At 50.1% G+C, this 24,072-nt stretch overlaps 1 protein-coding gene across 3 annotated transcripts; it reads left to right on the forward strand.

Moving 5' to 3' along the window:
• The first annotated feature begins 12,507 nt into the window (after nucleotides 1–12,507).
• On the forward strand, nucleotides 12,508–23,853 carry NRIP2 (nuclear receptor interacting protein 2). 3 transcript variants are annotated; one of them, XM_017863069.1, is made up of 6 exons: nucleotides 12,508–13,064; nucleotides 17,793–17,945; nucleotides 20,857–20,939; nucleotides 21,223–21,344; nucleotides 21,594–21,646; nucleotides 21,950–23,853. In XM_017863069.1, exons 1-6 carry the CDS (start codon nucleotides 12,873–12,875, stop codon nucleotides 22,040–22,042), a joined length of 696 nt encoding a protein of 231 aa, XP_017718558.1. In that variant the 5' UTR covers nucleotides 12,508–12,872; the 3' UTR covers nucleotides 22,043–23,853. The 3 variants fall into 3 exon arrangements, 2 of the variants coding, with proteins under 2 accessions (XP_017718558.1, XP_017718545.1); XR_001883572.1 differs by having other exon boundaries at nucleotides 21,223–21,646; nucleotides 21,950–22,000; XM_017863056.1 differs by having other exon boundaries at nucleotides 21,223–23,254.
• Nucleotides 23,854–24,072: the final 219 nt, after the last annotated feature.

Raw genomic sequence — 24,072 nt, forward strand, 5'->3', positions numbered from 1 at the left:
ACTCAGATGAAGTTCTAAATTGTTATATTTCTTCCTTGGAGGACTCTCATCGAAGGTGGGAGGACTGAGGCCAGGAGGTTGGGTAGAGCAGGGAGAACAGGGAGGGACTCCAGTTCCTAAGGAGAGGAGAAGTGGGAAGGAAGGAGTGTGTGTGTGCGTGTGTGTGTGTGTGTGTGTGTTGGGGTGGGGGAAGAGGCGCTGTAAGAAACGTGGATAAGAAGCTATCTCCACTCTCATAACCCATTAGGAATGAGGCTGGGATTGGTCAGGGTATAGAAAGCCTCTTAGGCAAAAATAACCACAATGCCACCCCCTCCCTGGACCATTTGATGTCTGGACAAAGACCAGACACAGCTGTGCTTGGTTGCAGGGCCCCATGCAGGGTTTGGAGGAGGAGAGGTCAGGTCAGGGCTGCTGCTGGAGAATGGGAGAGTCAGGCCCCAGGAAGGCTAACCAGGTCTCAGCAGAGGAACAAGAGTAGAACAAAGTAGAGCTTCAAGGTAAAAGAGCGGTCTCTCCACACCCTGTTGGGGTTACCCGTTGGGGGAAGGGTGTGGAGGACTTATGCCAAAAGAGCAGTCGGTCCAGAGGCCTTGGGCCTCAGCTTTTTCTATTAGGGAGTCAAAGACCAGGGGTAAAGTAGAGGCAGGCAAAGCAACAGTCAGAATGGTGTTGGCCCTGGCTGGGGTGGAAATGGTTGGGGAGGGTGATGGGAAAGTGGCTGGAGGGGAAGAAGCTGAAATGGTGGGGGCTCTACCTCACCTCCTCCCACCCTCATCACATCCCCACATTGATAGTCAGCACCTACTGAGCTTCTCTTGGCCTCCTGCCCACAGCCTTCTTTGTCTCCATTTCTCTCAAACCCTGCAGGCACCTGGGAATCAAGACACCACAGGGTTCTAGTGCTGCTTTAACCACCAGGCAGCAATGTGACCTTTGGAAAAGTCGCTATTCCCTCTGGCTTTCAGGTTCTTCATCTGCACAATGGGGGCCATTAGTTTATAAATAAATGGAATAAATACAAGAATAAATACAATATAGGTGAAGGACCTGCAAAGTGTGTAGCCCACTGGCAGCCCTCCAGAAATGAAGCTGTCAATCATTGTTCATAGACTAAAAATAGTAGGTAGATAGAATATTATGTAGCCATAAAAAGAAATTGAGTATTGATAGATGCTACAGTGTGGATGAAATTTGAAAACGTCATGCTGAGTGAAAGAAGCCAGACACAAGCCACACACATATTGTATAATTTTACCTACACGAGGTACCTAGAATAGGCAAATGTACAGAGACAGAAAGTTAAATAGAAGATATCAGGGGCTTGGAGGAAGTCATGGGGAGTCACTGTTTTTTGTTTTTTGTTTTTGACAGAGTCTTACTCTGTCACCCAGGCTGGAGTGCAATGGCGTGATTTTAGCTCACTGCAAACTCCACTTCTTGGGTTCAAGCGATTCTCCTGCCTTAGCCTCCCGAGTAGCTGGGACTACAGGTGCCTGCCACCATGCCCGGCTAATTTTTTGTATTTTAAGTAGAGATGGGGTTTCACGGTGTTAGCCAGGATGGTCTCGATCTCCTGACCTCATGATCCGTCCACCTCGGCCTCTCAAAGTGCTGGGATTACAGGCTTGAGCCATTGCGCCCGGCCGGGAGTTACTGCTTAATGGGTACAGGATTTCTGTTGAGGACGGTGATGAAAAAGTTCTGAAAACAGACAGTGGTGATGGCAGCACAGCATTGTGAATGTACCACCTCATGCCACTGATTTGTATACTTATGAATGATTAAAATGATAAATGTTATGATATGTATATTTTACACATTAAAAAATTTTAAAAAGGAATACATGTTACAACATGGATACACCTTGAAAATATTATGCTAAACGAAAAAAGCCAGACACAAAAAACCACATATTGTATGACTGCATTTGTATGAAGTGTCCAGAACATGCAAAGCCACAGAGCTAGAAGGTGAATGGATGCTTCCCAGATGCTGAAGGAGGGGAGAATTGAAAATATTTTGGAACTAGATAGGGGTAGTGGTTGCACGACATTGTGAATACACGAAAAGTCACTGAACTGTACACTTTAAAATGGTAAATTTTGGGTTATGTGAATTTCATCTAAATTAAAAATGATATAATACGTCGAACTCTTGTAGAGAGTTTCCTTCTAACACCACGTCCATAATTCTCTTACATGGTCCTTCTCTTTGCCCCTGTCTCCACGGCGTATGTGAGTGTATGTGGGATGGGGTGTGTGAGAGCAGAACTGAGGGTTGAAGGAGCATTTCCTGAGTTCTGCACGGGAATGCTGGGGCTCTGGGAATTTACCCATTCTCCTCACTCTGAATGAGGAATGAGTGTAGAAAGGAGTGGTTCCCTTTACATAGGATCCAAAAATGTCAAAGCTGGGCAGGCCATTCGAACACACGCCTAACGACCTCAGACTTCAGATGGGCCCACTGAAGCTCATAGAGAAGCGAGTTGCTCCGGACCACGAAGCCAGGCAGCCTCCCGGTGAGAGGACGGGAGGACGGGAGGGGTCTGCCGGAGCCGGGACTGCAAGGCCTGTGCTGTCATCTGCTTCTTGGGCTACTTGCCACCTTACAATGAGAGGCCCTGGGCATGGTTAGGGGGTTGGCAAGAAGATTTAGGGAGTGGGAGGAAGAAAGCTATTGGGATTCTTGAAAACAAGCTGCCTTCTCTCTGGCCTTAAGCTAGGGGTGAGCAGAAAGGAAGCTGCACTCACACAGGCTCCTGCCCCGGCAGACTCTGCCCACCCAGAAGCTCCCAGCCTCAAGTCGGGACTTCAGCCCACCCCACCACCTTCCAGCCCCCAGAGAGCAGCCTCTGCTCTGCAGCAGTACCCAGGCCCTCTTGTTTATGGGCCAGAGACACAGAAGCAAGGCTTCTGGCGCCCCCTAGCTCCAGCAGGCCATGGGGCTCTGCGGGGCAGCAACAGCAAGCATGCGACCTTCCGGGCCTGGAGACCCTAACGAGGCAACCCGCAGCCAGGCAGGTGCAGTGGTGCGCACCTGTAGTCCCAGGTACTTGGGAGGCTGAGGCAGGAGGATCGCTTGAGCCCAAGATTTCCAAACCAGCCTGGGGAATATAGTGAGACTCAAACTCAAAAAAGAAAAAGAAAGAACGAAAGAAAGAAAGAAAGAGAAGGAAAGAAAGAAAGAAAGAAAGAAAGAGAGAGAGAGAGAGAGAAAGAAAGAAAAAGAAAAAAGAAAGAAAAGAAAAGAAAAGAAAAGAAACCCCAGCTCAGCCTACATACACTTGGCTGGCAACCAAGAACAACCTCCTTACTCCATTCCCACAAACGAATGAACCTAGAGGTCCTGAAAGCCTTTGGTGGGGTGGGGTGGGGGGATCTCTGCATCTGCCTGAAGATCTACTCTTTCACCACAGCTGGAGTGCAGCTCTGAGGGGGAGGCAGGGGTGAAGGCATGGACACCCCTTTCCCTACATCCTTCACTCCCCAGGACACCCTGTGCCCTGCCGAACGCCATCAGCTTCATGGACAATAGTTAATCCCAGCAAAGGACGCCTTCCCAGCAACAACTCCCCTCCCTCCACCCCCTCCTTTCCAAGCCTGATCTTGGCGTCATGACCTATGTTGCTGACGCAAGTTCCTGAGCTGCTGGGAGCTTGAGGAATGGCTGAGGCCAGGGAGTCTGGAAGCTGTGGGGACTGGGAACCCCTGGGGGATCATACAGGGCCACCCACGTTGCCAGTCATGCTCTGCCAGGATTGTCTCATCTAATTACCATGCCTCAAAAAGCCCCATAGCTGCTCCTTGAGACGACAAATCTGAGCCAAGATCCCCCCTGCCAGCTCCCAACTTACCTTCCACCTTCCCTAGGACCCTCCGGCCTTCATTTCTACTCATCGCTGCCTCACTTGCTAGGAGCCCCTTGTCCTCATGCCTTTTTTCCAGCACTGAGCCCTGTCCTTAGTTGTGCTGCCACTGAGCCGCACACATTTGCTTTTTTCATTACACAGTGTAAATAGCGGCTGCTGCCTACTTGCCATTACAGTTAGCAGTTCCTGTGGCTATTCACATGGTTGCTCCACTCATGTTAGTCCCAAGCCAATTCATTCTCTGTCAGTCCCAGGGCAGAGCCTCATGAATGCCTCCATGCTTGTAAAGAATGTTGCTGTATCTTGCCATCGTCCAAATTCCAAGGTGGGAATTTCGATGTGTGGCTTCCCTTAGACTACCCTTATGTTTACTGGGTGTTTACTGAACACTGACACTAGGTATCATGACATGGTTCCCAAACAATAGTCAGTGACTTCTTTAGTCTGAGTATCACGAGAAAGGGGAGGTTGTGTCCAAGGGTGCCAAGTGCAGGCCCACAGCTTAGGCAGGGAGGAGGGAAAAAATACAGAGGAATGGAACAGGAAATAAAAAAAGATAAACAAAGAGGGAGGTACAGGAGTGCTGAAGGTAGGTCCTGTATGATTTCCATCTTGGAGATAGTAAATTGAAGCATATAATTTATTATTATTTATTATTATTTTTTTGAGACAGGATCTTGCTCTGCTGTCCAGGCTGGAGTGCAGTGGTGTGATATTGGCTCACTGCAACATCTGCCTCCTTGGTTCAGGTGATTCTCCTGTCTCAGCTTCCCAAGTAGCTTGGATTACAAGTGCACACCACCATGTCCAGCTAATTTTTGTATTTTTAGTAGAGACGGGGTTTCGTCACATTGGGCAGGCTGGTGTCGAACTCCTGACCTCATGTGATCCGCCCACCTCAGCCTCCCAAAGTGCTGCGATTACAGGTAAAATAAGGCCTGGCCTTATTTTACTTTTTTGAGACAGGGTCTCACTCTGTCACCCAGGCTGGAGTGTAGTTGTGTGATCTTGGCTCATTGCAACCACTATCTCCCAGGCTTAAGCAGTCCTCCCACTTCAGCCTCCCAAGTAGCTGGGACCACAGGTGTGTGCCACCACGGCTGGCTATTTTTTTGTATTTTTAGTAGAGATAAGGTTTTGCCATGTTGCCCAGGCTGAACTCCTGGGCTCAAGAGGTCCTCCCTCTTTAGCCTCCCAAAGTCCTGGGATTACAGGCGTGAGCCACCGTGCCTAGCCTAGTTTACTATTTTTTGCTATTCTGCCTCATTTAAACTTCACACCAACTCTACAGATTATGTGTTATTTCATTTTTACAGATGAAGAAGCAAATGCCAGAAGATTAAGCACTTCACCCAAGGTCACCTGGCTAGTATAAGGACAGAGTTGGAACTCTTTTTTTTGTTTGAGATGGAGTCTCGCTCTGTCACCCAGGTTGGAGTGCAGTGGCACAATCTCAGCTCACTGCAACCTCCACCTCCCAGGTGTCTGCCTCAGCTTCCTGAGTAGCTGGGACTATAGGCCCACACCACCATGCCCACCTAATTTTTGTATTTTTAGTAGAGACGGGTTTTCGCCATGTTGGCCAGGTTGGTCTTGAACTCCTGACCTCAGGTGATCCACCCACCTCTGCATCCCAAAGTGCTGAGATTACAGGCATGAGCCACTGTGCTCAGCCATGAGTTGGAACTCTTGACCAGGCTCCTCTGAGTTCACCATGCCATGCTCAGGCTGCTTTCATCAACAGAGCCAAAGCACTTGACCTCTTCGTGCCTTGGTTTTGCCATCCATGAAATAGGAAAATCATCCTAGTGTCAGAAATATAAAATGTCCTTGTCTGGTAGCCTTTGGAAGATCCACCTCTTTGGGATGGCAGTGGGAAGGTGTGCTCTCCTGGCAGCAAGGGGTGCCTGGGGCCTTTACTGGACAGGAGAACTCTGGAAAACAACCTCATTCCTGTCTTCAGCATATCTGACAGGCCCAGAGGAGAAAGCCTGAAATAGAACTGGCTGCCCTTAACCCTCCAAGGGTTCAAGAGAGCTGTTTGTCTAGCTCTGAATAACCCATTCTATAAAGAATATTCCGAGAATTTCCTTATGTGGCAGGGCACTGGACTGGGTGATTTCACGGGGCCGGAGGAGCTCTCCTCTCCATCCCTACCAGCAGAGACAAGAATTGGCACTATTCAGCCTTGAGGAAAGAATGTTGAAAAGATGGAAAGATCTTTGAAGGCATGAACGGCTGTGACAAGGAAGGTGGGATACAGTTCATCTCCATCTCTGCTAGGCTTGGAGAAGAGGGGTTGAACTTTGAATACAGCCACCAGGACTTAGATTTAAAAAAGAATGTTCTGATAGAATTGAGATTCTCTCAGGATAGAGGAAAGGAGCTGTGGAGTCTATTTAGATCAGGGCTCTCCAACAGAAAGATAATGGGGCAACATCTATAATAAACATTTTTTGTTTGTTTTGAGACAGGGTCTCACTCTGTAACCCAGGCTGGAGTGCAGAGGCACGATCTCGGCTCACTGTAGTCTCTACCTCCTGGGCTCAAGCAATTCTCCTGCCTCAGCCTCCCAAGTAGCTGGAACTACTGGCGCATGTCACCATGCCTGGCTGAATTTTATTTTTGTGGAGATGAGATCTCACTATGCTGCCCACACTGGTCTTAAACTCCTGGCCTCAGGTAATCCTCCTGCCTCCCAAAGTGCTGGGATTACAGGTGTGAGCCACTACACCCAGCCTAAAACATTTCTTTCTTTTCTTTTAGAAAGAAAACAAGGCTGGCGCGGTGGCTCACACCTGTAATCCCAGCACTTTGGGAGGCCGAAGCAGGCGGATCAGGAGGTCAGGAGATCAAGACCATCCTGGCTAATACGGTGAAACCCCGTCTCTACTAATTAGCCGGGCGTGGTGGCACGTGCCCGTAATCCCAGCCACTTGGGAGGCTGAGGCAGGAGAATTGCTTGAATCGGGGAGGCGGAGGTTGCAGTGAGCCCAGATCGTGCCACAGCACTCCAGCCTGGGCAACAGAGCAAGACTACGTCTCAAAAAAAAAAAAAAAAAAAAAAAAAAAAGTGAAATTAATTTTTATTATTACATTGTTATTAATATTATATTATTTTTATGTATTTTACTTAACCCAATAGATCAAAACTATTACCAATATGGGGCCAGGCACAGTGGCTCACACCTGTAATCCCAGCACTTTGGGAGGCTGAAGTGGGTGGATCACGAGGTCAGGAGATCAAGACTATCCTGGCCAACATGATGAAATCCCGTCTCTACTGAGAATACAAAAATTAGCCAGGCGTGGTGGCACATGCCTGTATTCCCAGCCACTCAGGAGGCTGACGCAGGAGAATCGCTTGAACCCAGGAGGCAGAGGTTGCAGTGAGCTGAGAGCCCCCCCCCCCCCCCCAGCCTGGGCGACAGGGCGAGACTCTGTCTCCAAAAAAAAAAAAAAAAAAAAAAAAAGAAAAAAAGAAAAAAAAGAGAAAAGCTGATAGTGAGGTAGAGTATATAGGGCGCCGTAAGTATACTGAGTGACTGGATATTACACACAGGGCTATATATTATATATATACACACACAAAGTAATGCAATCAATTACAAAATAATTCATGCGATGTTTCACGTAGTTTTTTGTATTGTTTTCAAAATCCAGTGTGTGGTTTATACTTGCAGCATATCTTAGTTCAGACTGGCCACATCTCAAGAGCTCAACAGCTATATATGACTAGTAGTTACTTGTCAGACAGCATGAGTTTAGGATCACCAATAATTGTCTGACACCCAGTGATAAATGCAAGGTTGGTCTGGTTTTACCTAAAGACAGAAAGTGTTTTAGGAGGCCTTTGTGCCTGAGGGCTTATAAAGCTGGAAGCCCAAGGAAACCTTCCTTTTTGACCCCTTCTCTCTCAGCCCCTTCATCATTGCTGAAAATACTAAAAACACCAGGGCCCTCTGGCAAGTCTGAGAATGCACTCAGTGGTACTCCGTGTTCTCTGTTCTGCAGAGGGAACCCAGGCTCTGGCAGCCCATCAGATTCAGTGACTTGAGCACTGTGCCAGGGTGATGGAGCACGGGGATCCAGGACGAGGGCTTGGTCTTGCTGTAGACAAGTTAGCCCTATCCTCTCCACAGCAGGAGACAATGCTCTGCGCTGCAGTCAGTCTGTTGTCTGGCAGGTGTGAACGACTGGCCGTAGGAGGAGCCGGGCCTGACAGAGGGGATGGAGAAAGGCCAGTCCACCCCTTTGCCCCAGGCGGGTTTGGGGACATAAGTAGGACAGTCCCAGGCTACTCTGTCTTACCTGCACTCTCCCCTCTGTCTGTGGCAACCCTCCAGGTGTCTACATGGCCCTCCCCATAACGACCTATGTGTAAATGTCATTACTTCTTAAAGAGCCACTCTGCCCAGCTCAACTCCATCACTTTCTCTTCTTACCCTCCTTTTTTTCCCTTTTTCTACAAAAAAAATCATATTTGGATTTTATTTAGAATTATATTGAGTTTATGGACAAATTGGGGAAGAAATTACATTCTTATTTTTATTTTTTATTTTTTGAGACAGAGTCTCACTCTGTCTCCCAGGCTGGAGTGCAGTGACGCGATCTCAGCTCACTTCAACTTGATCCACCTCCTGGGTTCAAGCGATTCTTATGCATCAATCTCCCGAGTGGCTGGGAGTACAGGCATGAGCCACCACGCCCGGCTAATTTTTTTTCTTATTTTTAGGAGAGACGGGATTTCACCACGTTGGCCAGGCTGGTCTCGAACTTCTGGCCTCCGGTGATCCACCCGCCTTGGCCTCCCAAAGTGCTGGGATTATAGGCGTGAGCCACCGTGCCCGGCCATCTCTATGATATTAAACCTTCCTACTCATGAACCTGGTCGATCTTGGCATGTTTTTTAGATTCAGGGGGTACGTGTGCAGGTTTGTTAGAAGGGTACATTGCACAGTGCTGAGGTTCGGGCTTCTATTGATCCTGTCACTCAGAGAGTGAACACAGTACCCAACAGGAAGTTTTTTGGCCCCAACTCCTCTCTTTCCTTCCCTGCTTTTGGAGTCCGCAGTGTCTATTGTTCTCATCTTTGTGTCCATTTGTACTCACTGTTTAGCTCCCGCTTATAAGTGAAAACATGCTATATTCGGTTTTCTGTTTTTGTGTTAATTTACTTAGGATAATGTCCTCCAGCTGCCTCCGTGTTGCTGCAGAGGACACGATTTTGTTATTTTTTATGGCTCCATACTATTCCACGGTGTATTTTCTTCAGCACTTACTACCACCTGAGGTTATAAATTTAGTTGTTCATTATCTACCTTCTCCATTAGAATGTGAACTCCATGAGGGCAGGGACCTCATCTGGCTCTCCACTGTACACCCAGGGCCTAGCTCAGTGTCCAGTACGTAGTAGATGCTCAATAAATATTTTTCTGAATGAAAAGAAACTTCATTCAGAGAAGAACCAACGCAGTGAAGGAGCCATATTTCACACTTTCATTTTTTCTCTCAGAATTTCTGAATTCAGATCCATTTACTTCAGAGAGTAACAGACATTTTCCAAATGTCTTGGATGAGAACACGCTCACTTCTACTTCTAACAGTTCAGAATGGCTTAATCTTCCTGAGTAGTTGGATGAAGTTTCTTCCCCCTCTGTCTCATTATTAGAGACCAATGGAGTTATTCCTTGTTGATTAATTTTTTTTTTGAGCCGGAATTTCACCCTGTCACTTAGGCTGGAGTGCAGTGGCATGATCTTGGCTCACTGTAACCTCTGCCTTTCAGGTTCAAGCGATTCCCCCACTTCAGCCGCCTGAGTAGCTGGGATTACAGGCATGCGACACTATGCCTGGCTAAGTTTTGTATTTTTAGTACAGAAAGGGTTTCACTACATTGGCCAGGCTGGTCTCGAACTCCTGACCTCAAGTGATCCACCTACCTCGGCCTCCCAAAGTGCTGGGATTACAGGCATGAGCCACTGTGCCTGGCTAATTTTTTTTTTTTTTAATTCTCTAACTGTTAGGTCAAAAAAATGATAAGGGGAGGAAACTGAGGTGTCATGGGCAAGGCCCGACAACCAACAGGAAGCTGCTGCAGGGCGGGTTCCTTCTGACAGCTGTAAGGTAGGGTCCGCTCCACCCCTCTCCCCTGGCTTCTGGGGGTTTGCTGATCATCTCAGGTGCTCCCTGAATTGCAGATGCATCATCCCGATCTCAGCCTTCACATGGCGTTCTCCCCGTGTGCATTTCTCTGTGTCCAATTTCCTCCTTTTATTTTTTTTATTTTTTTTGAGATGGAGTCTCGCTCTGTCGCCCAGGCTGGAGTGCAGTGGCCAGATCTCAGCTCTGCCCGCCAGCTCGCCCGGCTAGTTTTTTGTATTTTTTAGTAGAGACGGGGTTTCATCGTGTTCGCCAGGATGGTCTCGATCTCCTGACCTCGTGATCTGCCCGTCTCGGCCTCCCAAAGTGCTGGGATTACAGGCTTGAGCCACCGCGCCCGGCCACAATTTCCTCCTTTTAGTAAGAGCGCAGTCACATGGGAGTAGGCTCATCCTAATGACCTCATCTTAACTTCACCATGTCTGTAAAGGCCCCATCTCCAAATGAGGTCACATTCTGAGGTACTAGGGGTTAGGAGTACATTTGGGTGGTGAAGGAAACAATTCAACCATACCACTTTCCTTCCCTCTAAATGGGGATTAGAATGCAATATTTCTTCATATAACTGCAGTGGTTGTGACAGCGTCTCGAAGAGGCTTGGTTCCTAGAAGCTCAGTAGACATCTGGTTTGCCCGAATGTGCACGTGCCTCGGAGCTGTCTGGGTCGGACTGCACCCTTAGGGAGCCGGGCTCAGGTGGGGTAATCATCCTGTGAGAGTCCAACACAGGTAAACAGGTGCTTGGCCAATGCATTTCTCTGATGGTGAAGAGGAAAGGCTGGAGAGAAAAATCTACTGATAAGCCAGGGCTAGAACAAGTCTGATACCAAGGGCTGGAGAGGATGTGGAACCTCAGGAGCCCCCGTGTGCAGCTGTCTGAGTGTGCACCGGTAAAAACACTCTGGCAATATGCCAAAAAGGCAAAGCTTGTATATGGGATGCCCCAGCAATTCCACTCCTAGGTGTAGGTGTATACTCTAGAGAAATGCCGACACAGGTGCCCCAGGAGATGTGTGCAAAAATACTCATAGCAGCATTGTTTGTTAGACCTAAAAATGAAAAATAACCTCCATTTCCTCAATGTCATGCATGCATCTAGTGGATACTATGTTACACAGCAGGTGAAGCCACTTAACTAGAGCTAGGCATATCGTATGGATGAATCTCACTAACAAATACTGAGCAAAAAAGAGCAGACTGCAGAAGAATAAATACAGTGCGTAGGACGAAACCAATGATATATTGCTTAGAATGCATATGGAAGTATTTGCATAAAGAATATAAAGAAGTATGGGCCTGATAAGTAGCGATTTCAGCAGGCGGAAGTGGAAGTGCACAGGGAGTTTCAACAGCTTACTTTTTAAACTGGTGATCAGTAAAGAGTACTGGTTATCTTATTCGTTACAACTTCTTCTTCTTTTTTTTTTTTTTTTTGAGAGGAGTCTCGCTCTGTCGCCCGGCTGGAGGTCTGTGGCCGGATCTCAGCTCAGCATGCTCCGCCTCCCGGTTTACGCCATTTCTCCGCTCAGCCTCTCTGAGTAGGGACTACAGGCGCCCGCCACCTTCACCCGGCTAGTTTTTGTATTTTTTATAGAGATGGGGTTCACCATGTTAGCCAGGATGGTCTCGATCTTCTGACCTCGTGATCCGCCCGGTCGGCCTCCCAAAGCGCTGGGATTACAGGCTTGAGCCACGCGCTGGCCCGTTATAACTTCGTATATATATATATATATATATTTGAGACGGAGTCTTGCTCTGCGCCCAGGCCTGGAGATGCAGTGGGCTGAGTCTCAGCTCACTGCAAGCTCCGCCTTCAGTTCAACGCCATTCTCCCTGCCTCAGCCTTCCGAACTATAGGCGCCCGCCACCTCACCTGGCTGGTTTTTTGTATTTTAGTAGAGACGGGGTTTCACCGGGTTAGCCAGGATGGTCTCGATCTCCTGACCTTGTGATCCACCCGTCTCGGCCTCCCAAAGAGCTGGAATTACAGGCTTGAAATGTAACATTTTTTAAAGAGCCAGGACTTGAGGAGAGTCATACGAAGGAGACTGAGATGCCAGGGACCATTTCTACTCGTGGGAAGATTCAGAGGTGTTCCTGCCATTCCCTGGAACCCAGAATCCAGAGTAAATTAGTTAAAGACTCTAACATCTGCTAGGCGGGAGGGAAGAGACCTAAGGAGGTAAAGCTGGGGGGATGGGAGGAGGGAAGGCCACTCTCATGCTGCCCCTCTCTGATCTGAATCCAGTTATCGGCCTGCACGCCAGCCCTGGGCTGCAGAGAACTCAGGCAGAGGAAACAGCTGGGTGGCCCTGGGAAGCCTGGGAGGGGTGCAGAGGAGGGCAGGGGCCACACACGCTGGGAGGGGCACTAGGGCTGCTGCCCCCACACAGTGACAGGCGCTTCCTTGCAAACCACCTGGCACAGGCACCCTGACAGTTTACATCACTGTCTCTCTCTCCTCTCTCTCTCTCTCTCTCTCTCTCTCTCACACACACACACACACACACACACACACGCCCCATCCACCGCCCGCTCTGAACAGGACCCCAGCGTTGGGGACGCGGCCAAGTCAGCCAGCTGTGGGCCCTGCCAACCCTCCCTCTCTTCTAGGACTGGGTTTTTCCAGCCGGAGTCTCACTCCCTCTACAGCAATCTCGGGAAATTGGAGACGACGCGGCTGCTCCTGAACATTATTTATTTCTTTCCTCTTTCCCTCCCGCGGGGACCCTCCTGTTGGAAGGAGAGCTGCAGCACAGGACGGAGACAGGCAGGAAGAAGCAGAGAGGACTCGGTGACGCCCCCTGAGCAGCTCCCGGCCCACTCCTCCAGCAGGGGCCATGAGCACCAAGCAGGAAGCCAGGAGAGATGAGGGAGAAGCCAGGACCAGGGGGCAGGAGGCACAGCTTCGAGACCGAGCCCACCTGAGCCAGCAGCGCCGGCTCAAACAGGCCACCCGGTTCCTGCACAAGGACTCGGCCGACCTGCTCCCGCTGGACAGCCTCAAGAGGCTCGGCACCTCCAAGGATTTGGTGAGGCGTCCCCCCTCCCCCGCCAGCGTCCCCTGGCCCTTTCCTTCCACTTCTCAGATCCTGAGCAGGAGAGGCAAGACCAGAAAGTGCAGACCCTCAGCTTTCAGGTCCCGCTCCCTTGCTGAGATGGGGAGAGGTCATCCTGTCAACTTGAGGCTCTTCACTGCGGATGTTACCATGGTTTGGTGGCTCTGAGGGGTCCTATTCTCACTGCTTAGCTTCCCTGCCTTTTCCCTCTAATGGCCCAAAACTTGAGGGTGGTGAGGAGCTAGGCTGTTTAGGAGTGGGGGCTTCCAGGAACACAGGAACCTTCTAGAGTGGTCACTTAAAAATGGGAGGGCCCAGAGGACTGGCCAGTTTAGGGTTGTGACTTCCTGCCCCCCTGAACCACAGGTTCTCTCCCCCAGGGCTGTCTATCCATTTGTCCTTTCTCCTCAGAATCAAAGCACTGGGGGTCTCCATCCTTCCCCGGGCATCGGGCTTGTGTGTGGCTCTTGCCAGGGGCCCCTGGCCACCTTGAACGCTGCTCCCCCCACTCCTAAGTGGAATAGACCTTCCAGGCTCCTCTCCTCCCATCCGTCTGCAGCAGCTTTGGCCTCAGAGGAATGGGCAGGGGAGTAACAGTAAGGATGTGAGTGGGCGGGGGACAACTGCAGATCCAGGCATTCCTCTCTGAGTGCTGACAAGCGGGGCCACGGAGCCACTTCGCTTGGGATCAGATCCTGGCTCTGCCACTTACTAACTTGGGCAATTGACTTTATGTCTCTGTGCCTCAGTTTCTTCATCTGTTAAATGAGAATAAAAGCAATCATAGGTTTGTTGGGAGAGTTGTTAGAGCTGATATATTTAAAGCACTTAGAACAGTGCGTAATAGCAGGCGCTATCTAAATGCTATGATTATTCCTCCAGCTATTATTCCATTTAGTCTGAGAAATATTCCTGTCCTCTGACCCATGGGAGAGAGGAAATCCTTTGTGGAAAGGCTTGGGAGCACTTGGTTCCCAGTCCCCTCTCCTAGTTTGAGAAGAGGTACTCAACCAGGCCTGTACGGAGAGGTTGGAAGCGTATCTGCCGGCCTGCACTCCACCAACTGCTACTCCCAGGGAAGCTGAAGGCCAGTGCACCACCTTGTTACCTTTCTCTGCTTAGCTCTACCTTTCCAGACTCATCTCAGCCTGGGTTGCCCACACCAGGGCCACAGCCCAGAGGCCTGGCAATTCCCTAGCTCCCAACAAGGAAAAGGGATTGCACTGAGACTTCAATTCAAGGAACTGCCAGTGGCTTATTCCTCCTTGCAGTGGCAGCAAGCATAGCTGAAAAACGGGAATGGAGCAGGGACGTGGGTTCCCTGGTTCTCAACGGCTAGAACCTATTGGGGACCATCCTACATCTGTTCGGCCCCAGGAGAAGGTGCTCTACTGACATTGCCATCCCAGAGTGGCAGGTCCCGCCTTCTGACGAGAAAGTCCTGGGCTTTTCACCTCTCCCCTCTGCCTAGGATGTCCCCAACTGATCTCTAGCAGTTACCTCCTGTGGCTTTGGGAGCAAAGGCACGACAGGTAGGGGAGACCCCATTGTCTCCCTCCCTGGGATGGCTGTGGAGCAAACTGCACAACAGTGGGAGGGGCCTGAAGCCTGTGTCCATCGTGGGAAGGTGGAAGATGGGAAGTGCAGGGCCAGTCTCTCCAGCCAGTCCCAGAGCCCGCTGAACTTTTCCCAGCACTGGGTCTCCTGCTGGCAGTTTCGCTGCCAGGAGCAACCCCAAGGGCCTCATTAATCTAAGGGCAGAAAAACAATCCCAGGCTCCCAAGGAGAGAGGGCAGGTGGAGAGGTGCGTAGAGCCTGGGAGAGAGTCAGTCTGCAGCAAGCATTTATTGAGTGCCTACTAGATGCTGAGCCATGCCCTGGGATACAAAAATGAGTGAGGTAGACTCAGGGGCTTTCCAGGCTAATGGGAGAGTAAAATGCATACATAACATTTGTGAGAAGCATGGCAAAGGGAGCTAAGACAAGGGACCCCAGCTTGGGGTGCATGGAGAGAGAAGCATGAAGAGCTCAGAGAGGGTACCCTGGAGAAGGTACATCCTGCATTATAAGATGTACACAGAATCCCAAACTTAAGATGCAACCTCTCTCTCAAATAAAGTGTGTTAAATCAGTTATTCAGTCTAGTCTCAAGAAGAGTGGGGAAGAGGAGTTTCAGGAAAAGAGGAGAGAGGAGTGAAGGCATGGAGGCAAAAAGCAGCCTGGTAGGAGTGGTGCTTCTGGGGCCCATAAACAGAGTGGCAGGGAAGGAGGCATGGCCCCGTCATCTGAGCTGTGGATCACCTTCAAAAGCTTGAGCTCGGCCGGGCGCGGCGGCTCAAGCCTGTAATCCCAGCACTTTGGGAGGCCGAGATGGGTGGATCACGAGGTCAGGAGATCGAGACCATCCTGGCTAACACGGTGAAACCCTGTCTCTACTAAAAAATACAAAAAACTAGCCGGGCGAGGTGGCGGGCGCCTGTAGTCCCAGCTACTCGGGAGGCTGAGACTGAGGCTGGAGAATGGCGTAAACCTGGGAGGTGGAGTTTGCAGTGAAGTGAGCTGAGTCTGGCCCTGCGCTCCCAGCCTGGCCGACAGATGCGAGAGCTGCCGCCAAAAAGAAAAAAAAAAAAAAAAAAAGCCTGAGCTCTAGTATGGCAAGCAATGTGGGGTAGGAGGGTCTGATGCATTTAAATAAGAGAGTACATGGTTAGTTTCATGTTACTTTGGTGCTTGCCAAAGTACTTTAACCTGCACATGATCACGCTGGGGGACTTGTCACAATGAAACTGATCAGTAGGTACTAGAGTCTGCATTTTTAAGAGGCCTTCGAAATGGATGTTAAAGTTGCTGATCTGAGGACCATGTTTTGAGTAGCAAGGTTTTTAGGCTTCAGTCTGAAACTCCAGGAGATGTATGTTGAAGGTAACAGGTCTGAGAGCAGGTTATGAACTTAAGAAGGGGTTTGAGATCCAAGAGAGCTGCGGAAGTGTGGAACACACGCAGTACAGAAAGAGAAGGATGGGAGGCCAGGTGCTGTGGCATACGCTGTGGTCCTGGGCTGGCTTGGCGAGGCTGAGGCTAGAGAATGCCTTGAGCCAAGGAATTAGAGTCTCAGTCTGGGACTTAGCAAGATACCGCGCTTGAAGACAGAAGGCAAATAAAAGAAAAAGAAGAAGAAGAGAGGAGAAGGAAAGGAAGGGACAGATGATTCTATCACAGGAGGCAAAATCTGCAGAATCTGGAGTGACTGGATGGCAATTGGGAGGTGGGCTGTAGATGAGGACAGTCAGAAGATGACTCCAGCATCCTAGTTCTTAAGAGTTTTTTGTTTGTTTGTTTTGTTTTTTTTTGAGATCATCTTGCTCTGTTCACGGGAGACAGGAGTGCAGTGGTATGATCTTGCCACTGCAACGGCTCTGCTTCCGGGTTCAGTTGATCACACACTTCAGCCTCCAAGTAGCTGGGACGACAGGCCGTGCCACCACACCCAGCTATTTTTGTATTTTTTTTTTTTTTTTTTTGAGATGGAATCTTGCTCAGGTCGCACCAGGGCGGAGGCGCGGTGGGCGCGATCTCGCTCACTGCAAGCTCCGCGCACCTGGGTTCCCAGCCATTCTCCTGCCTCAGTCCAGTAGCTAGGATACAGGCGCCGCCACTACGCCCGGCTATTTTATTTTGTGTTTGTGTTTTTTTTTTTGAGACGGATCTCGCTCTGTCGCCACAGGCTGGAGTGCTGTGGCCGGATCTCAGCTCACTGCAGCTCCGCTCCGGGTTCACGGCCATTCTCTCTGCTCAGCCCTCCCAAGTAGATGCCTGGGACTACAGGCGCCCGGCTAGTTTGTTTTGTTTTTAGTAAGAGACGGGGTTTACACCGTGTTAGCCAGGATGGGTCTTGATCTCCGTGACTCGTGATCGCGCCCGTCTCGCCCATCCCAAAGTGCGGGTTAAGGGCTTGAGCCAGCCGCGCCCGGCCTTTTTTGTATTTTTAGTAGAGACGAGGTTTCACCGTGTTAGCCAGGATGGTCTTGAGCTCCTGACCTCGTGATCTGCCCATCTCTGCCTCCCAAAGTACTGGGATTACAGGTGTGAGCCACCGTGCCCAGCTGTAGTTTTAGTAGAAATAGGGTTTCACCATGTTGGCCAGGCTGGTCTCGAACTCCTGATCTCAAGTGATCCACCCACCTTGGCCTCCCAAAGTGCTGGGATTACAGGTGTAAGCCACCACGCTTGGCCTAGTTCTTAAGAGCTTCTACTGTTTTTCATCACACCACCAACCCTGGGATTCGAAGCCCAGGGTGAGGTCAGAGGGGAAGGATGAGGTCAGAGGGGAAGAAAAAAAAAAACCTCCTAGTTAAAAAAAAATGTAAGTTTGAGACAAAATTTCCCCCAAGCATACTAATTCCTGAAATGTCCCTTTAGCTACTAAGTCAGTTTAACCAAGAATGGACCATTCTCCTCTTCCCATTTCTTCACTGCTGAGCAATCTATGGGTGTCCAAGGAAAATGGCATGATTTGATACTGGGGCTTACTCTGCTCTCATTATCTGACTGCTGGGACCCTAGGGTCAACTCCTAGGATAAGGCTCAGGTCTGGGGCGGGGGGGTTGGGGGAGCATTCTGGGATATCTAAGTGGGGTAACTGAGCAGCCTGGATACCTGGGTTTAGAACTGCCTACCTTCATTGTTTCGTGATGGAGCCAGCAGCCGCACAGTGTGATACAAAGACGCCTGGTAGAGGGAAACCCGAACTGGCTTCAGGGGGAGTCTCCCCGGGTGCAGGCCCTGATTCATGGCCAGGAGATCAGGAGGAAGACCAGCAGGACAGAGATTCCAGCTCTTCTGGTCAACTGTAAGGTGAGAGGCCTCCCAGGGACACACTTTCATTAACAACCCTGCCTGCGCTCGCTTCACCTGCTCTCCTTTCTGTCCTGATGGCAGAGGGAAGGAGGGAGAAAGGACAGCTCTCTCCCTAGCTTGGACCTAACCAGGATCCTCTACCTCCTTCCTCCCTGCCCCAACCCATCTTTCTTCGGTGCAACTCCATCTGTCACCATCATTACTCTGCCCACTTTCCTTGGTCAAAATACAGTACTTAAATTAAGTACTCCTCAGTGTACTCTACACAGACGAATGGTGTGCGTGCATGGATAACGTAATTCTGGAAAAAACTCATGTGTTCTAAGGCATTGGTCCTGTAATCTCTGGAACCATGTAACCACTCAGTCACTACTGAACGTTCCCAATAAATTCCCGTTGGTCCTGGGCCACCGTCTTTGCTCTGTGCTGCTTCTACCTGGATTGCTGTCTTCTTGCTCTCCAATCATTCTGGGTCCGCATTCTGCAAGCTTTTAAAGCCCAGATCAGATGTTACCTCCTCCTTGAAACCTTTTCTGATTTCCCCAGTAGGAAACAGCCTTTCCTCCCTCCCAACCTCTAAGGCATGTTACTCACATCCCTTTTTTAAATTTTTTTTTTTTTTCTTCTTGAGATGGAGTCTTGCTCTGTCACCCAGGCTGGAGTGCAGTGTCATGATCTCGGGTCACTGCAGCCTCTGCCTCCTGGGTTCAACCAATTCTCCTGCCTCAGCCTCCCAAGTAGCTGGGATTATAGGCCCGCACTGCCATGCTCAGCTAATTTTTGTATTTTTAGTAGAGACGGGGTTTCACCATGTTGGTCAGGCTGGTCTCAAATTCCTGGTGCTGGGATTACAGGTGTGAGCCACTGCGCCCGGCCCCCTTTTTTTTTTTTAAGACAGAGTTTCACTCTTGTTGCCCAGGCTGGAGTGCAATGGTGTGATCTCGGCTCACCGCAACCTCCGCCTCCTGGGTTCAAGCAATTCTTCTGCCTCAGCCTCCCGAGTAGCTGGGATTACAGGCAAATGCCACCATGCCTGGCTAGTTTTGCATTTTTAGTAGAGACGGGGTTTCTCCAGGTTGGTCAGGGCCGTCTGGAACTCCTGACCTCAGGAGATCCATCCACCTTGGCCTCCCAAAGTGCTGGGATTACAGGTGTGAGCCACTGCGCTTCCTGACTTTTCCAGTCCTTTTATTTATTTTTTTAGATACAGGGTCTTACTCTGTCACCCAGGCTGGAGTGCAGTGGCATGATCAGAGCTCACTGCAGCCTCAACCTCCTGGACTCAAGCAATCCTCCCAGCTCAGTCTTCTGAGTAGCTGAAATTACAGGTGTGCGCCACCACACCTGGCTATTTTTTTTTTTGTATTTTTAGTAGAGATGGGGGTTTCACCACATTGGTCAGGCTGGTCTTGAACTCCTGGCTTCAAGCAATCCTTCCACCTTGGCCTCCCAAAGTATTTGGATTATACATAGGTGTGGGCCATGGGGCCAGGGCATTCACATTCCTTTTATAGACCTTAAAGCTTTCTGCCACCGGGCGTGGTGGCTCACGCCTGTAATCCCAGCACTTTGGGAGGCCGAGGCGGGCGGATCACGAGGTCAAGAGATCGAGACCATCCTGTTGAACATGGTGAAACCCCGTCTCTACTAAAAATACAAAAAAAATTAGCCGGGCGTGGTGGCAGGTGCCCGTAGTCCCAGCTTCTTGGGAGGCTGAGGCAGCAGAATGGCGTGAACCCGGGAGGCGGCGGAGCTTGGAGCTTGCAGTGAGCCGAGATCGTGCCACTGCACTCCAGCCTGGGCGACAGAGCGAGACTCCGTCTCAAAAAAAAAATAAATAAATAAAATAAAACAACTTTCTACCATATAGTAGAGTTATATTTTACTTCCTTTAGACTCCTAAAGAATAGCACTCATTGATGTACCTTCCAGTAACATATCTTGTAGCAGATACTCAACGAATGTTTGGAACGAGAAAATGACCTGTGTGTATACCCAAGTGTATATCAAAGTGTCTGTCTACGTCCCAAAGTAGGTGAACTTGTCTTCCTTTGTTTCCAATGGCAAACTTCTTGGTTACCCATAGCTGAGTTTCCTAACAGGATTCCAGTCTTCTCATCCTTCCTCTATTCCTAACCTGGAGCTTTCGAACCAGGAGGCCATCGAACTCCCAAGGATTCCTCTAAATAGATCACTATTTCTCCATTTTTGGCAGATCTTCCCCAAACTTATGAACTCATCACATATAACCACTTTTTTTTTCCGTTTTATTTTTTGTAGAGACAGGGTCTTGCTGTGTTGCCTAGGCTGGTCTTGAACTCCTGGCTTCAAGTGATCCTCTTGGCTCCAAAGTGCTAGAACTACAGGCATGAGCCACCTCACCTAGCCCACTTCCTTTTTTGATTTATCTGGGAGTTCTGCCCCTATTGTATGAGTCTCATAAAAACCAGTTTTTTGTTTTTTTGGGTTTTTTTGTTTGTTTTGAGATGGAGTTTTGCTCTTGTTGCCTAGGCTGGCGTGTAATGGTGTGATCTTGACTCACCACAACCTCTGCCTCCTGTGTTCAAGCGATTCTCCTGCCTCAGCCTCCCGAGTAGCTGGGATTACAGGCATGCGCCACCAAGCCCAGCTAATTTTGTATTTTTAGTAGAGGCAGGGTTTCACCATGTTGGTCAGGCTGGTCTCGAACTCCCAACCTCAGGTGATCCACCCGCCTCAGCCTCCCAAAGTGCTGGCATTACAGGTGTGAGCCACTGCGCCTGGCCCCGATAAAAGCCTGTTTTAAAGACAGTTCATTTTCTCCACTCATTTCTAAAAGGGAATCATCAATGGGCTGGGAAACTGAAGGACCCACTCCCAGCCCGTTCTCCTAGGGACTCACTGATTCAGCACAATCCCTCTTTCTTAGTGCCAGGACCTGCTGCTTAGAGTGGCCGTGGACACAGGGACCCAATACAATCGGATCTCTGCTGGATGTCTCAGCCGTCTGGGGTAAGAGTGTGGCCCAAAAAACCAAATGGGGGACAGGATTTCTTTTTGGGCTGATGAAAATGTTCTCAAATTAGATAGTGACGACAGTTGCATATTTTATCTCAATAAAGCTGTTATTTAACAAAAGAGTGGCTAGAACACTCTGGCAGAGAAGGCAAGGATTTAGATCCCACGTGAGGTCAGGGGTGGGAGGTGAACCCATAGTAGAGAGGGACGTCTGCTGATTAATGGGGTGAAGCCCCCTGGGGCTGTGGTAGCCATAACCTTTGCTTCCCAACCACAGGTTAGAGAAGAAGGTCCTAAAAGCCTCAGCTGGGGACCTGGCCCCTGGGCCCCCAACCCAGGTGGAGCAGTTAGAGCTACAGCTGGGGCAGGAGACCGTGGTGTGCTCGGCACAGGTGGTGGGTAAGTTCCCGCTTCTGCAACAGCCCTGGTGCTCACCTCTCACCTTTCTCTTCAGGGTGGGGCAAAGGCAGAGACTTTCGGTCCCTGCAGCACAAGGAGTCCGCAGAGATGTTCTGACCACCCCTCCTCTCTGTGCCAGTGCCCTTGGATCTGGGGATGGGGTGGGCAGAGAAGGAGTGAGGGCTGAGAGGAGGGCAGCATGACCACTGGGAACACTCAGCCTCTTCTGTTTTCAAATGGTTCCTGTAGATGTTGAGAGTCCTGAATTCTGCCTGGGCCTGCAGACTCTGCTTTCTCTCAAGGTAAGGCACCCACACTCAGGGCCTGATCCAAAGCACTGGGAAAAAGCAGTAGAAGGCACAGGTGTGGAAGCCTGGACCAGGCTCTGATGAGAGTGACTTAGAGACTGGCAATTGTCCCTTTGCTTCCTTAGAGGTTCCTTACTTACCACCCAGTGACAAGTCAAGAGAACTGGGTCACCCCCTCCAACAGGAGTCAAGGGAAATGGGGATAAGGGGGAGAGCAGAAGGCAGGTGGAAGCTGTGGGAAGTGGGAGGCAGGTGACGGGCTGAGGTGACCTGGCATGACTGCTCTACACCCCACAGTGCTGCATCGACCTGGAGCGCGGAGTGCTGAGGCTGAAAGCCCCTTTCTCAGAGCTACCCTTCCTGCCTCTGTACCAAGAACCTGGCCAGTGACTGCTGTCTCAGTCAGTCCCCAGAGGGAAAGACCTTGCCTTAGCAGAAGAGGCGTGTGGGGAACGGGTGTTCTTGAAGCCAGGTAGCTGGGGACTACGGTGTCTGTCCTTTCAATCACCACCCTGACCCTTGCTGTCCCATTTCCCCCAGCTGGCCACATTCCTCTCTGCTTCTCAGCAGCTATCCTACTCCCCAGGAGGAGTTTTCACTAGAGCGCCCACGATGCCAGGATTCTCATTCATTTCCCTCCCAAGAAGAGCAAAGCCAAATCAGGACCACAGATGGGAGGCTAAGCAAAACGGGGTGCCTGCGTGGGCTGGGTTGAAGGCTCTGCTGACTGCTGTCCTTGCCCACCACCCAATTCCACCCCAGACACAACTCAACTTCCCACACCACCATGTCTCTCACCACACCTGGGGCTCGTTATCTCCCACAACCAGACTGCCACGCCTCACCAACCCGGGTCCCCGGACCTCCTGGTGTCTGCCTCTTGGATTCTGTGCACATCTGCACAGATGGGGGGGAAGAAACATGAGACAGAATTCAATACAACAAAGAGATGGAGTTAGTATAGGAATGTCCATCTCATAAGGCTGAGAGCTTTTATGAGTTATTTTTCTGGGGCTGCAAATGTCTGAAGCCAGTTATTGTTTGATTACCCTGTGCAAAACCTTGGACATACTTCTGCTATGAACGCTAGGTATTTATCCTTTTCCACTTGCTTTTTGTACCCACCGAGCCCCTGAACTTTGGGTGTGTGTGTGGCAGAGCCTTGTAGAGAACTGCTCCTACGAGGCAGACAGGATAGTGAGGCTATCACCACTCAGACTTAACCTATTTAGTATTCTTTCTGATTTCTAGAACTACCCACCTCGTTAGGCCTTCTTCCCATCCCCATCTCTGGTCTCTTGAGCTTAAGCTCGCCTTGTCCTGGAATCAGTGGCTTTCTAACCCCCTGCCAGGCTTTGCCAAAGCAAAAAGACAGAGGCTTTTTTTTTTTTTAAAGTTTGGGGTCTGTCAGGAGAGAGAGGCTTTTTTGAATTCACTGTGAAGAGAAGAACCCGGAGCTTAGGACGCCAGACCCCTGAGAGTCTTTCTGGCTGATCTGAGTCTCTCAAATCATGGATTAGGAGTAAAGAAAGAGGCCGGGCGCAATGACTCATGCCTGTAATCCCAGCGCTTTGGGAGGCTGAGGCGGGCGGATGACTTAATGTCAGGAGTTTGAGACCAGCCTGGGTAATACGGCAGAACCCCATCTCTACTAAAAAATACAAAAATTAGCCAGGTATGGTGGTGCTCACCTATAATCCCAGCTACTTGGAAGGCTGAGGCACAAGGTTGTTGTGAGCCAAGTTCGTGCCATTGGACTCCAGCTTGGGCGAAGGAGTGAGACCCTGTCTCCAAAAACAAACAAACAAACGGGGAGAGAAAGACAGTGGTAGAGCTAACCTGAACTGGGTGGGACCCTTGGGCTGAGACAGAGTCCTGAGCCTGGGGTAGACTGGGTTAGAGAAGAACCGGGATGCAAGGAGCTGCCTGTGACACCTGGCCTGACCTTTCTCAGCTGCCTCCCCCGCCCTCAGAAGGAAAGGAGAGGGGCTCACTTATCACGTGTGCCATAGTACCTGGTCTCAAAATCCTAAAAGCTTTCCTCTCCCTCACTGCCTTGCTCCACAAGGTCCGCTTTCCTGGGTCCTGTGCTGTGCCTTTCCTTGTCTGCCTCCTGCTGCTTCTGTAACTGCAGACCCCAGGCCCAGTGGCAAGCCCTTGGCTCAGCTGCTTCTCTATTGGAATAAACTCGTTTCTCTATGTCGATGTTCTTCTCTGGTCTTCCTCCCTGCCTGTCAAGAGGTGAATGATAACTCTGCCCGTTGTCCCTTACAGAAAGGAAATGGAAATGTGGGACCTCGCCCAGGCTGACCCACCTGACTAGGGTCAGTGTAATGGAGAGCAATCTGAAAGCAATGGCTTTCAAACGCCTGACCACAGCAGGAATACATTTCACATGGCACTCAGTACACACGCGCACA

Source organism: Rhinopithecus bieti, unplaced genomic scaffold (assembly GCF_001698545.2).
Source record: "Rhinopithecus bieti isolate Rb0 unplaced genomic scaffold, ASM169854v2 scaffold_2654, whole genome shotgun sequence".
Lineage (NCBI taxonomy): Eukaryota > Metazoa > Chordata > Mammalia > Primates > Cercopithecidae > Rhinopithecus > Rhinopithecus bieti.